The sequence below is a fragment of the Manis javanica genome, chromosome 5, assembly GCF_040802235.1.
Source record: "Manis javanica isolate MJ-LG chromosome 5, MJ_LKY, whole genome shotgun sequence".
Classification (NCBI taxonomy): Eukaryota; Metazoa; Chordata; class Mammalia; order Pholidota; family Manidae; genus Manis; species Manis javanica.
In genome coordinates, this window is record NC_133160.1 from 42665556 (window position 1) to 42679905 (window position 14350).

At 43.0% G+C, this 14350-nt stretch overlaps 1 protein-coding gene across 5 annotated transcripts in view; it reads left to right on the forward strand.

The window, feature by feature from the left end:
• The window catches only part of BANF2 (BANF family member 2), a 56926-nt gene that overhangs the window by 29497 nt on the left and 13079 nt on the right, over positions 1 to 14350 (forward strand). For all 5 annotated transcript variants that reach the window (XM_073236956.1, XM_073236954.1, XM_017654833.3 and 2 more), the window contains one exon: positions 8451 to 8579. In XM_073236956.1, the coding sequence (XP_073093057.1) occupies positions 8454 to 8579 (126 nt within the window). In that variant the 5' untranslated portion in view covers positions 8451 to 8453. The remainder of the gene's footprint in view (positions 1 to 8450; positions 8580 to 14350) is intronic.

Below are 14350 nucleotides of genomic sequence, written 5' to 3' on the forward strand. Positions count from 1 at the left end.
AGGCCTGAACATGGCTGCCCCCCTAGAGCCCGGGTGTTGGGAAAATAGAGACTGAGGTTTGGGGATGAGTCAGTCTCCAGAGGGAAGAAGAGGTGCTGGTCCCAGAAAAGAGAGAGCAAATGCTGAGCTGGGTAGACTATTAATGTCTCTTACAGGGGTGGATACCACAGGGTCTTTCCATGGTGAGTGAAGGACACATCTCATGACTTAGAACATAGTGCTTGGAAACAACAAATCTACTTGCTTGTATAACCATAGAAAATTGCTTGATAATAGGCTTGAGCAATAATGATTAAATACAACACCAATGAATCAGCCCATCTATAATGGTACTTACTCTATACCAGACAGTGTGCTATGCATTCAACATTCAGTTAATTCACTCAATCTGAGCAACTGCCCTGTGGGTGGGTGACATTCACTATCCCCACTTTACAGAAGAGGAAATTGAGTCTTTGGCTCAACTCCACTCAAGGTCTCACAGCTAGTAAGTGAAGGGACAGATATTTCCACCCTCTTATTTCTGACTTCCTAGCTTGTGCCTTTCTTTTGCCCATGCAGTGCTGGGGGCTTCCTTCTCCCAGATCTCCTTTACTCCATGCTGCTTCCTTCTCTCTGAACATGCTAAGAGGGCTCCCATCAGGCTCCGATCAGATCCTACCAGCTGAGAAAGCCTCATCAAGGAGGTCCTTCAAAGGTGCACCAAGAGGTAGCCTGAGAAAGTGGGGAGTGGTGCCCTGCCAGCTGCAGGACACTACTGGGCCTGGTATGCCCTGAAAAGTAATTCCTGAGTTGACTGTACAAAGTAGAGCCCTATGTCTTGAAGCCATGAGTTTCCATCCAAAACTGGAGGCCACCTTCCAGTATCTCCTTGGGCCCTTAACAGCTGAAAGCGTAGAGAGCTCCTCAGAGTGAGATGTCAATGCCTTAGAACCATTACTACTCTTCTTTTTATTCTTTCTCTATGAATGCCTGAAGGGAGAGGCCAGAACTGGCCGTTTGAAGAGAGAAGGCATAGCTCTGAGTGGGGCAGAGGTACTGTAAGCCAGGAGTGGCACAGGACAGACAACATTCCCTTGGGTCTCAGTGGGGTGATGAATGTGTTCTGCCCTCACTGCTCCTGGGCCAACCCCATTGTCCCATCAGCTTCACATTGGAGGCCAAGGCCCTCTGTGGGGACAATCCTGAGGTCATCCTCTTGGCTTCCCTCATTGCTGCACCAAGACATAGGGATGGACCCTTAATTTTCTCATAAATCTGCTTAGATTAGGAACTTAGTTCTGCATATCTTTGAGGCTTTGAGCACATAATAAAGCAGCATAATTTTAAAAGGTCATGAGTACTTTGAACACATGAATTTAAGTTTTAAACTGCAAGTAGAAATAGAAAATGAAGGCATTAAGAAACAGAAGAAAAGATGATACTAGGAAGGGAGGGAAGTTTCAGTTCCTGCTGATTTTGCTATATGGCCATCATGTTTAGCTCAAAGCTTCCTACTAGGCTGAGTGAAAAACAGAAATTTGTTGCTTACACATTCTTTTTATCATAAAGGTACAAGCATATCAATTTTGAAAGGCAAAGTGTTTTCTTCACATTAAAAGAAGATTTATCATGTGGCACATTTTCCAGAACAAAATATAGGCAGCAACATTCTCAACAATTACCACATATGTGGATACCCCGGTCCCCTTGTTACCATTCTCAGTAAAAGGTGAGGGCAAGTATGAAGTTTAAACATTAACATCCCAGTTCCCTGGGGCAGGCAATCCTGTATGTGCCCAGATGTAAAGCAAACTTGAAAATAAGATAATCTCTTATTATCTCATTAAGAAGACCCCCCCAAAAAAAGTTATTGGCCATTTGAACTTATAAACCTTTAGGGATGTCTAGAGAGTTAGTCTACATATACTATCTGATTGTATAATTACACACATTTAAGTCACATATTATATAGAATAAGACATTCAGTATTCTAACTGTATTCATTCTCGTCCCCATCCCCGTCTTCTCATGAGTCACTTTTTGAGTCACCTCTTAATGGTTTTCAGAGAATAATAACTTCACTTCTAGCTAATGGTTGTTGAGAGATGTTACTTTTTGAATTTGTGTATAATGTCTCCACTGGACTTTGTATTCAAAGTCCCAAATATTCGTTTTTATGCACTAGAGCAGCCCTCCACCCCACCCCAATTATCTGGTAGAGGTGCGTGTACCATCACTTCCATATAAAGGCCTCTTGTATAGATTTTTATAATGATTTTTAAATGATGTCTAACATTCGCAACCAGAAGGTCATTCCTATGGAAATCATGATTAAATTCCATTGACTCTCTTATTCTGTGTTTAAACAAGTGGATGACCTCCTGAGCATCTAAAAACCAGACTTGGTTAGAGTCATTTCCTGACATTGTCCTCCCCAAATGGTACTTTGTGGTTTGAAACAAAGTAATTAAGAGAACACCCTGTAACAAAGCCTCCTCTGCTGGCAGGACTGGCTAGGCACGAATGGTAGCTCTGTCACAGGACAGCCGAGCACTCAGTGTGACCATGACGCAGCCCAGCCTGAAGCCCACTCAGGAAATTCTGCCTGACTTAGAAGGGTGCTCCTCTGGGAAATAGATGCATGATCTTGAGCAGGACTCTTAAATTCTTGGACCTTGGTTTCTTTATTGAAGAACTGAGGGGTTCAGGCTAGATCAGAGAAGGGTCTGGGGGAAAATAAAGGGGCCCCTGGAGATCTGGGGGAGAACAAAGGGGCCCCTTACCTCATTCCCCAATCCATAGAATAATTCTCCTGTGAGCTATCTTATATAAAAGGATTCCAGGTAAAATTCCTTTGAAGTAAAGACACCCCCCCTCAAAAAAAAAAGGGAGTAGGTCTGTGTGTTCTGAAGTTCTCTGACTTCAAAGACATCAGAGGTCATAGTTAAATCTTCCTATTGATGGCTAATGAGAATAAGATGTGCCTGGTGATGTGGGGTGGGTAGGCACTGCCTACAAGTTTGGGAGCATATGCCAGCTGATGACACAGATGTTGGACAGCCCATGATAAAGTCCCACTTAGCGGGAATCCCATCATCCTAGAAAACCTGCATATAATTTTATGAGAAAGAAATGAATGGCAAGGAAGCAGTAGCTCTCAAGCTTTGCAGCATGTTGGAATCACCTGCAGAGTTCTCTAAAATTCCAACGTCCAGATCATCTCTCATGCTAATTAAATCAAACATTGAAGGAGGTACCCAAGCATCAGTAATCTGTAAATCTCCCAATGTGAGTCTAATGTGCTGAGGAGTTTAAGAATGTAGGGCATTGGTACAGCCACCATGGAAAACAGTATGGTGGATCCTCAAAAGACTAAGATTAAACATAGAACTACTAAATGATCCAACAATCCCACTTCTGGGCATATAAATATCCAAAAGAATTGAAAGCAGGATCTTTGAAAAGATATTTGCACAAGTATCTTCATAACAGCATTATTCACAAAAGCCAAAAGGTGGAAGCAACCCAAGTGTCCACCAGTGGATGAATGGATGAACAAGATGGAGTGTATACATGCAATGGAATATTAGTCAGCCTTAAAAGAAGATTCTGACATATGATACAACATGGTTGAACCTTGAGGATGTTATGCTAAGTGAGATAATCCAGTCACAAAAGGACAAGTACTATATGATTCCACTTAATATGAGGGATCTGGGGTAGTCGAATTCATAGGGAGAATGGTGCTGACCAGGGGCTGCAGGGAAGTGAGGTTGGGGAATAGAGTTTCAGTTTTGCAAAATAAAAGGAGTTCTGGAGAGCAGTTGTGCAACAGTGTGAATATAATTAACACTTCTGAACTCTACACTGAAGAATGGCTAAGATGGTACGTTTTATGCTACGTGTATTTTACCACAATTAAATATAAAAAAACATAAAAAGAAAAAGTGGCATCATGTAGCCTTGCTACTCAAAGTGTGACCTGTGGGCCCACAGTAACAGAATCTTCTTAGGAGCTTGTTAGAAATGCAGCATCTCAGTCCCCACCCCAGACCTACAGCAACAGAACCTGCGTTTTTAGCAAGGCTGCCTGGGTGGTTATTGCTCACATTAAACTTTAAGAAGCGCGAGTTGTAATGGCCTGAATATTAGGCCTGGATTGGAAGATGTAATGACACAGTCATCTGCCTGTCCAGCCTCTGCCTGCCCTCCCTGCTTGTCCCAGAGCCCGCCGGCCTTCTCTGAGCCTGCGCAGGAGGCTGACTCCAGCCACACCCGCCCGTGGTCCTGCTCCCCAGCTGTGACTGGTGTACAGGGAGGCATTGAGCAGGCATTGTGTTGCCTGCTTCTGGCCAATGAAACCAAGGGAAGTTCGGCTGAAGAGGTTCTGAGGACCCCCAGGAAGAAACAGCCTCTTTTCTTCAGAAGTTTCCATGCTGGGAGGGACCTGAGCAAAATCTGGAGGCATCTCAGGACCTTGGGGGCAGCTAGCCTGGTCCTCAGAAACCCAGAGGCACTGAGGGACAAAACCCTGGGGTCCACCTTGCCGATGGGTTTCTGGTGATGGAGATTAGACACACACACACACACACACATATATATATATATATATACACACACACACACACATATGTATACATATATATTGTTAAGACCATCTGAATCAGGGTTTTCTGTTACTTTTAGTCCGGGGTTTATCAATCTTGAAACGATTGCGATTCGGGGCCAATAGTTCTTTGTTACGTGCATTATAGGGTGTTTAGCAGAACCCAATAGCCCTTCCCTTCCTTCAGTTGTGACCAACAGTGTCTCCAGACACATTGGCAAACATTGGGTGGGGGAGACAGTCCAATCCACCCCCAGCTGAGAACCACCATCACAGACGAAGGCACAGATTTCATTCCGTGGGTCCCTGGGGGTAGAAATAGCTGCCTGTGCTCCCAAGTGTGTCAGGGATCCCAGAGAGGCCAGGTGTGTGAGAAAGGTAAACAAGCACAAGGTATCGCCAGCCATTACCTGTCTTTGATGCTGCCGGTGCACTGATAGCAATGTTGTAGTTTCCATTCTTTCTCTTAATAGGCAGAGATGTTTAACGTAACAGATGGTCAGCACGGATTGTGAATGGAATTTTCCCTCAGCAAATTGCTGAGCCCCGCCGGCAATCTCCGGCTCTTCCTCCTGCTCGGAATTCCTGATCTCTTACCTGCCGGGCCCTGAGCTGGGTCACCAATCCTGACTCAGCGTCCCATGTGGCGATGGGTGCCGCAAAGTTCACCCTTTACTCTGTTCTCACGGATTAAGAGAGATCTTCCTGTTTTGCTGAGGAGAGAGACAGATGCTCTCCACATAATAATGTGTCACAGCTCACACATCCAAGTATTTGAGACCTGCAGAGGCAGGGGAGCCTAGACAACCTCTGCTTCACTGTCCCCTTCCTCGAATCAGCCCACACCTCGAGACCACCCTTCTTAGGAGCCCCAGCTCCTAAAATTGGTGCCTTTGGGTTCATCACTTCTTGGAGAGCTTAGTGTCATCTGAATGTCCTCTAGGGTGGGTAGGCTCACAGGGGGAGGTCTGGCGGGGGCTTGGGAGCATGGGAACCAGTGCTGTGGGAGGGAGGCACTTAAGAGCAATGCCTGCATCAGGCTGATGTCGTCGAGGGCTTGCCAAGCACTGGTGCAGCACCAGGTGTCCAGGCTGAGTGGGGTGGGGAGCAAAGACTAGGAGGCAGCCATGGCCCTCAGGGGCTCTACAAGGTACTAGGGTCAGAGTGGTAGACACCGGGATGCTCTCCTAAACTTATCCCTTATCGTGGTGTGGGGGTAACTATCCAAAGACAACACGGCCATCCACCCCTGCATATATGCCAGGCCTTACGAATGTTTTAGGACACATGTATCAGGCCATAGCTCACATTTTAGGGCTTGGCATGCAATGATTTAGACTGGAGAAGGCATGTGTTGGCAGCTTCCAGGGAAAAACTGTTTTCCTTTGGGGAAGGGGACATGGCTTACAAAATTGATTTTGTAGCCTGATTATTTCCACGAAGGGGTCCAGCTGAGAACTGAGCTGATACTAAAGGAAAGCTGAGTCAAGAATGTTACAGGGAGACCAAAGTGGAGCCAAGGCCACATCGAACCACAGGTGATCTACCTCCAGACTTTAGGGTAGCATATATTAATAAAACCTCCTTACTGCATAGACCAGGGTGAACTGGATTCTCTGTTACTTGAAATAAACTGTCCAAACTGGCACAGAATTTTGTACCAGGAAATGGACGATACAATGAGCAAACCTCAGATGTGGATTGGCTGAAAAGAAATACACAGGGAGCAGCAAGGCCATCTTTATTCAAACCAGGAAGAGGTCCTGGTTCAGCAGAATGGCTGGTTAGGCAGGCCTGTTACCCTGGGATTCAGACCTTATGCACATGGAGACATGACGTTTGGAGATCTAATGGGAAACATTCAGGATGTTGGCTGCCTCTCGCAGTTCTCTTGAACATCCTAAAAAACTCAAATTGAGAGGAAACGTGGCCCATCTGAAAGTAGAAAGGGGAGAAAATACCACTTTGCTAAGAGAGGGCCTTTCTGCCTGTGGCCTGCAATCTGAAGTCCCTGGATATTGCTGAGCAGTCCTGCTGGGCTGGAAAAGCTGATTTCTCTGGATGAAGTTGGAACACAGGCAACAAGTCAGGTGACTCAGCCAGAGAAGACGGGGGCCCTGGAAAAACATTGCCCCCAGCTCCCAGGTCTCTCCGGAGTGTCTTGTCTTAAGGACATCCAGCTAGATAAAGGGGGCAATTGACTTACTGTGAACAGGCATCTTGGAATCAGATGAGGGGCAAGGAGCAAATTTGGGGTGCCCGCATTTCAGAGATGAAGGCAGATGTCACTAACCTGAGGAGCAGGGCAGGGGCAAAGCATGAAGGCCAGTTGCTAACCGAGGATTCCAATCTGAGATGACCTCCAGCTCAGACTACCAGCCCATGGGCTTGAAGAGAAGAAATGCAGTAAATTCTTCAGGGAGCTGAGTTGCCAAAAAAAGCCATCAGTTATGGCCTTAGATTGCCCATCATCAGGGCAAAACCCAAACTTGTACCCATAAGAAGTGGGGTGCTAAAAGAGTGACTCTCCTTGGAAGGCATCAACTCCATGCCCACTCAGATGTTAACAAGGCATTCGTCAGGGAAGGTATACCCAAACTCAGAACTTGGCTGACTGAGGAACCTGGTTTACCACCAGGACAAGGAATCCTCAATATTGGCTCAATATTGTGTGTACTATTGACCAGTGAGAACTGAGTGTGCTTCTCATTCTCCAGTTCTCCAAATGGAGAGTTCCCCTTCTGGAAATTCTGCAGATACTCTGCTCTTCCCCAACATTGCTGGCTATGTTGATGGCGGTAAAGTTCAAAATTTAGTACATAGGATCCATGAATAGCTACTTTCAGGTGTGATGGAGAGTATGATGCACCTCCCAGAAAACATGAACTTGAATTTGAATCCAGTAACTGGTTGAATCATAGGGCTTTATCCTCTGAGGCAGGGGATCAGTCTGTTTTAGCCTACTGTGGGCATTTCTGATGATTATGTAAGAGATGGAGAATATATCAATACTGGGTCATCCAAGGGGTGACCAAAGTGGTCCACATTATGGTTCCCATTTTAACACCCATCTCCTCTTCTCTGGATAATGGTCCTGATTTTAGTTCAGGTAACTATGCTTGAACTCACAGCTTATATGGCTTAGAGAAAGCTGACTCTACTCGCAAACAACACTAAGCTCACATTGGTGACTTTTGAGACTGGATGTGGCTCTGCTTGGACACATTCTCTCTTGGAGTGAAGTTCAAATGTTGGGAAACATGAGTGCTTGTGCAGCCATTTCATCACTATGAGAGAACCAATTGATACTGAGGCCAACACAAGGAGGAAACATTTCAAGAATCAGAGAAATGGAGCTATGATGATGACTGTATCATTCCCACCCTTACACTTAGGCTTTTGAGTTTCGTAGTGTCTTCTTTAATATTTGATGCATTCTAAGAGCTTTCTGTTACTTGCCACTAAATAGCCATTACAGAGTGTGATGAACGCTAAAATAAAAGTATGAGTAAGTGTTGGTGGTAGGTTAATTAGCTAAAATAAGCAATGTTTCTTTAATCATTTAGTGTGGGAAGAGTTGGAGGGAATCCACTGTAGTTTTTAGCATTAAACACACTCTTCTGGTGAGATTTATTAGACTCGTCTATGGTCATCATTACACGTCTCAGGCCATCCAGGTGAGAATGGATGTGTAAAGGCCTTCAGTGTAGGGCATTGCACCTGACATATAAAAGTCCCCAGTAAGTGTTGGATGGTAGAAAGAAGCCTGCCATCTGTTGCCCAAGGCCCTCACTAGGCTGACGGAGTCCAAAGTTCATACACATTAGCCACCTCCTAACCCTTTTCCTCACTGCTGTTGCAGAGCATGGATCTCATGTCTCCCAGGCTGAGAGCATTCCTCTGTGAACCCATTGGAGAAAAGGATGTTGCCTGTGTAGATGGGATCAGCTCTGAGCTTGCAATCAATTTGGTCACCAAAGGTTTTAACAAGGTAAGTCCTTTTTCTTATTTCTCCAGCTTCTCTTCTCAACCTCACTTCCCTTAGTCCTGCCAGGTGGCAGCTGCTGCCACATGTCCCTACAAGTGGCTATCAGAGAGCAAAGCTGCCACTTGGCAGGGCGCCACATGCTCCAGTGCTAGGACCCCACGTGCTTGGGCAGCCTCAAGGACCAGTAGATGATTGGCAAATTGGATCACTTTGGCTCAGAGCAGCTGGGATGGGCATGATTCACTTGGTGCTCAAACACCCAGGGGCCGACAGAAGTGAGCCAGCAACCTGTGTCTGGAGCTAAGCTGTCAGGATGGATGATTTGCTGCACTCCTCACCCCCGTGGAGAGACTTGTGGGGTCTCACTTGCCCTTCCTGGTAATGGCAGGTGCAGTAACAGCAGCATGAGGTCTACACCAGCGTAAAAGGATGTAAGTTGTTGCAGCCCAACAATGGCCTCCATGATATGCAATGGAATCTGAATATTCTTTTATATGTAACTACTTGTATTTGAGGTGCTATGACAAAGCTATTTGGAACTTTAGGAGCAAATGGGAGATGATGCCAAAGAGAACCCAAAGAAAGTAAACACATACAGAGGCGGGTGGGAATTCACACAGAACATGGCACGCTCAGCCAAGGGAGACAACAGCAGCAGAGTTGCTGCTCTTTGTTCCCTTCTGTTTTTAATGTCAGTCTACACCGATGGGCACAAAGATGTTGCAGAAACACCCAAAAAAGCTGGGAACTGCCCCAAGCACACTGCTAACCAGTTTAGTTTCCACCAGCACGGTGCATGGCTATTTCCAAGGACATCTGAACTATTGAGCCTGTGGTTTTCTGATGACTTGTGCATTGCTCTGCACCAGTTGTTAAATATTCACCCCAAACTATTAGCCAATAAGTGGTATTGTCAGGAAGGTGGAGCTCCATGATCAAAGTAGATTTGGTTCTTTCTTCCCAGATGAAGGACATAGGGCCATTCTGCAGCAGGTAGTGAAGTAGGCAAGTCTGATTAGGCAAGACATTTTAAATTAAAAATTCTTTTTCTAAAGAGATGATTATCCCTTTTACTTTTCTATTGAGGTGTAACATACCAACATTGATATGAAAGGTCCAGGTCAGTGACCTTTTACATTTGTATACCCTCATGGGCACACCACCAGAATGCCAGGTGGTCCCCTTGTGCCTTGTCCTGGCCAATGCCATCTCCCTCTCCCAGAGGCAACCGCCACGCTGGTTTCTACCACGATTGATTTAATGTTTCCATAGCTGTGAGATTCTGTTGCTGTTGTTCAGCCAAATTCATCATTTAGAAATATTTTCATTTATGTACAATAAATTTTACCTTTTTCAGTACACAGTTCTACACATTTTTTTAATTTTGGTATCACTAAACTACAATTACATGAGAAACATTATGTTTACTAGACTCCCCCCATCACCAAGTCCCCCCCACAAACCCCATTAAAGTCACTGTCCATCACCATAGTAAGATGCTGTAGACTCACTACTTGTCTTCTCTGTGTTGCACAGCCCTCCCCGTGCCCTCACCCATTATACATGCTAATCATAATGCCCCCTTTCTCCCCCCACCCCCTTATCCCTCCCTTCCCACCCATCCTCCCCAGTCCCTTTCCCTTTGGTAACTGTTAGTCCATTTTTGGGTTCTCTGATTCTGCTGCTGTTTTGTTCTTTCAGTCTTTTCTTTGTTCCTATACTCCACATATGAGTGAAATCATTTGGTACTTGTCTTTCTCTGCCTGGCTTATTTCACTGAGCATAATACCCTCTAGCTCCATCCATGTTGTTGCAAATGTTTTCTTCTTATGGCTGAATAATATTCCATTGTGTATATGTACCACATCTTCTTTATCCATTCATCTACTGATGGACACTTAGGTTGCTTCCATTTCTTGGCTACTGTAAGTAGTGCTGCGATAAACATAGGGGTGCATATGTCTTTTCCAAACTGGGCTGCTGCAATCTTAGGGTAAATTCCTGGAAGTGGAATTCCTGGGTCATATGGTATTTCTATTTTGAGTTTTTTGAGGAACCCCCAAACTGCTTTCAACAATGGTTGAACTAGTTTACATTCCCACCAGCAGTGTAGGAGGGTTCCCCTTTCTCCACAACCTCGCCAACATTTGTTGTTGTTTGTCTTTTGGATGGTGGCGATCCTTACTGGTGTGAGGTGATATCTCATTGTGGTTTTAATTTGCATTTCTCTGATGACTAGCATCTTTTCATGTGTCTGTTGGCCATCTGAATTTCTTTGGAGAACTGTCTGTTCAGCTCCTCTGCCCATTTTTTAATGGGATTATTGGCTTTTTGTTTGTTGAGGTGCATGAACTCTTTGTATATTTTGGATGTCAACCCTTTATTGGATCTGTCATTTATGAAAATATTCTCCCATACTGTATGATGCCTTTTTGTTCCTTTGATGGTGTCCTTTGATGTACAGAAGCTTTTCAGCTTGATATAGTCCCACTTGTTCATTTTTGCTTTTGTTTCCCTTGCCCAGGGAGATATGTTCATGGAGTAGCTCATGTTTATGTCCAAGAGATTTTTGCCTATGTTTTTTTCTGAGAGTTTTATGGTTTCCTGACTTACATTCAGGTCTTTGATCCATTTTGAATTTACTTTTGTGTATGGGGTTAGACAATGATCCAGTTGCATTCTTTTACATGTAGCTGTCCAGTTTTTCCAGCACCAGCTATTCAAGAGACTGTCATTTCCCCATTGTACGTCCATGGCTCCTTTATCATATATTAATTGACCATATATGTTTGGGTTAACATCTGGACTCTCTATTTTGTTCCACTGGTCTGTGGCTCTGTTCTTGTGCCAGTACCAAATTGTCTTGATTACTGTGGCTTTGTAGTAGAGCTTGAAGTTGGGGAGTGAGATCCCCCCACTTTACTTTTCCTTCTCAGGATTGCTTTGGCTATTAGGGGTCATTGGTAGTTCCATATGAATTTTTGAACTATTTGTTCCAGTTTGTGGAAGGATGCTGTTGGTAATTTGATAGGGATTGCATCGAATCTGTAGATTGCTTTGGGCAGGATGACCATTTTGACAATATTAATTCTTCCTAGCCAAGAGCATGGGATGAGTTTCTATTTGTTAGTGTCCTCTTTAATTTCTCTTAAGAGTATCTTATAGTTTTCAGGGTATAGGTCTTTCACTTCCTTGGTTAGGTTTATTCCTAGGTATTTTGTTCTTTTTGATGCAATTGGGAATGGAATTGTTTTCCTGATTTCTCTTTCTGCTAGTTCATTGTTAGTGTATAGGAAAGCAACAGATTTCTGTGTATTAATTTTGTATCCTGCAACTTTGCTGAATTCCAATATTAGTTCTAGTAGTTTTGGAGAGGAGTCTTTAGGGTTTTTTATGTACAATATCATGTCATCTGCAAATAGTGACAGTTTGACTTCTCCTTTACCAATCTGGATTCCTTGTATTTCTTTGTTTTGTCTAACTGCCATGGCTAGGACCTCCAGTACTATATTGAATAACAGTGGGGAGAGTGGGCATCCCTGTCTTGTTCCCAATCTTAGAAGAAAAGCTTTCAGCTTCTAGCTGTTAAGTATGATGTTGGCCATGGGTTTATAATATATGGCCTTTATTATGTTGAGGTATTTGCCCTCTATACACATTTTTAAAGAGTTTTTATCATGAATGGATGTTGAATTTTGTCAAATGCTTTTTCAGCATCTATGGAGATGATCATGTGGTTTCTGTCCTTCTTTTTGTTGATGTGGTGGATGATGTTGATGGATTTTCCAATGTTGTTCAATCCTTGCATCCCTGACATGAATCCCACTTGGTCATGGTGTATGATCCTCTTGATGTATTTTTGAATTCCGTTTGCTAATATTTTGTTGAGTATTTTTTCATCTATGTTCATTAGGGATATTGGTCTGTAAGTTTCTTTTTTGGTGGGGTCTTTGCCTGGTTTTGGTATTAGAGTGATGCTGGCTTCATAGAATGAGTTTGGGAGTACTCCCTCCTCTTCTATTTTTTGGAAAACTTTAAGGAGAATGGGTATTATGTCTTCTCTGTATGTCTGATAAAATTCCGAGGTAAATCCATCTGGCCTGGGGGTTTTGCTCTTGGGTAGTTTTTTGATTACCGATTCATTTTCTTTGCTGGTAATTGGTCTGTTTAGATTTTCTGTTTGTTTCTGGGTCAATCTTGAAAGGTTGTATTTTTCTAGGAAGTTGTCCATTTCTTCTAGGTTTTCCAGCTTGTTAGTACATAGATTCTCATAGTATTCTCTAATGATTCTTTGTATTTCTGTGGGGTCCGTCGTGATATTTCCTTTCTCATTTCTGATTCTGTTGATATGTGTAGATTCTCTTTTTCTCTTAATAAGTCTGGCTAAGGGTTTATCTATTTTGTTTATTTTCTCAAAGAACCAGCTCTTGGTTTCATTTATTTTTTCTATTGTTTTATTCTTTTCAATTTTATTTATTTCTTCTCTGATCTTTATTATGTCTCTCCTTCTGCTGACTTTGGGCCTCATTTGTTCTTCTTTTTCCAATTTCAATAATTGTGACTTTAGACTGTTCATTTGGGATTGTTCTTCCTTCTTTAAATAGGCCTGGATTGCTATATAATTTCCTCTTAGAACTGCCTTTGCTGCATCCCACAGAAGTTGGGGCTTTGTGGTGGTGTTGTCATTTGTCTCCATATATTGCTTGATCTCTATTTTAATTTGGTCATTGACCATTAATTATTTATGAACATGTTGTTAAGCTTCCATGTGTTTGTGAGCCTTTTTGTTTTCTTTGTACAATTTATTACTAGTTTTTGTGGTCTGAGAAGTTAGTTGGTAGAATTTCAATCTTTTTGAAATTACTGAGGCTCTTTTTTTGGCCTAGTATGTGGTCTATTCTGGATAATGCTCCATGTGCACTTGAGAAGAATGTGTATCCTGCTGCTTTTAGGTATAGAGTTCTGTAGATGTCTCTTAGGTCCATCTGTTCTAGTGTGTTGTTCAGTGCCTCTGTGTCCCTCCTTATTTTCTGTCTGGTGGATCGGCCCTTTGGAGTGAGTGGTGTGTTGAAGTCTCCTAAAATGAATTTCTAGGAGACTAGAAGTTGCATTCTATTTCCTCCTTTAATTCTGTTAGTATTTGTTTCACATATGTTGGTGCTCCTGTATTGGGTGCATATATATTTATAATGGTTGTATTCTCTTGTTGGACTGACCTCTTTATCATTATGTAATGTCCTTCTTTATCTCTTGTTACTTTCTTTGTTTTGAAGTCTGTTTTGTCTGATACTAGTACTGCAACACCTGCTTTTTTCTCCCTATTGTTTGCATGAAATATCTTTTTCCATCCCTTGACTCTTAGTCTGTGCATGTCTTTGGGTTTGAGGTGAGTCTCTGGTAAGCAGCATATAGATGGGTCTTGCTTTTTTATCCATTCTATTACTCTGTGTCTTTTGATTGGTGCATTCAGTCCATTTACATTTAGGGTGATTATTGAAAGATATGTACTTATTGCCATTGCAGGCTTTAGATTTGTGTTTACCAAAGGTTCAAGGGTAGCTTCTTCACTATCCAACTGCCTAACTTAACTCGCTTATTAAGCTATTTTATCAGACTCTGATGATTCTTTATTTCTCTCCCTTCTTATTCCTCCTCCTCCATTCTTTATATGTTAGGTGTTTTATTCTGTACTCTTTTGTGTTTCCTTTGACTGCTTTTGTGAGTAGTTGATTTTATTTTTTGCCTTTAGTCAGTATTTGGTTGGTCTATTTTCT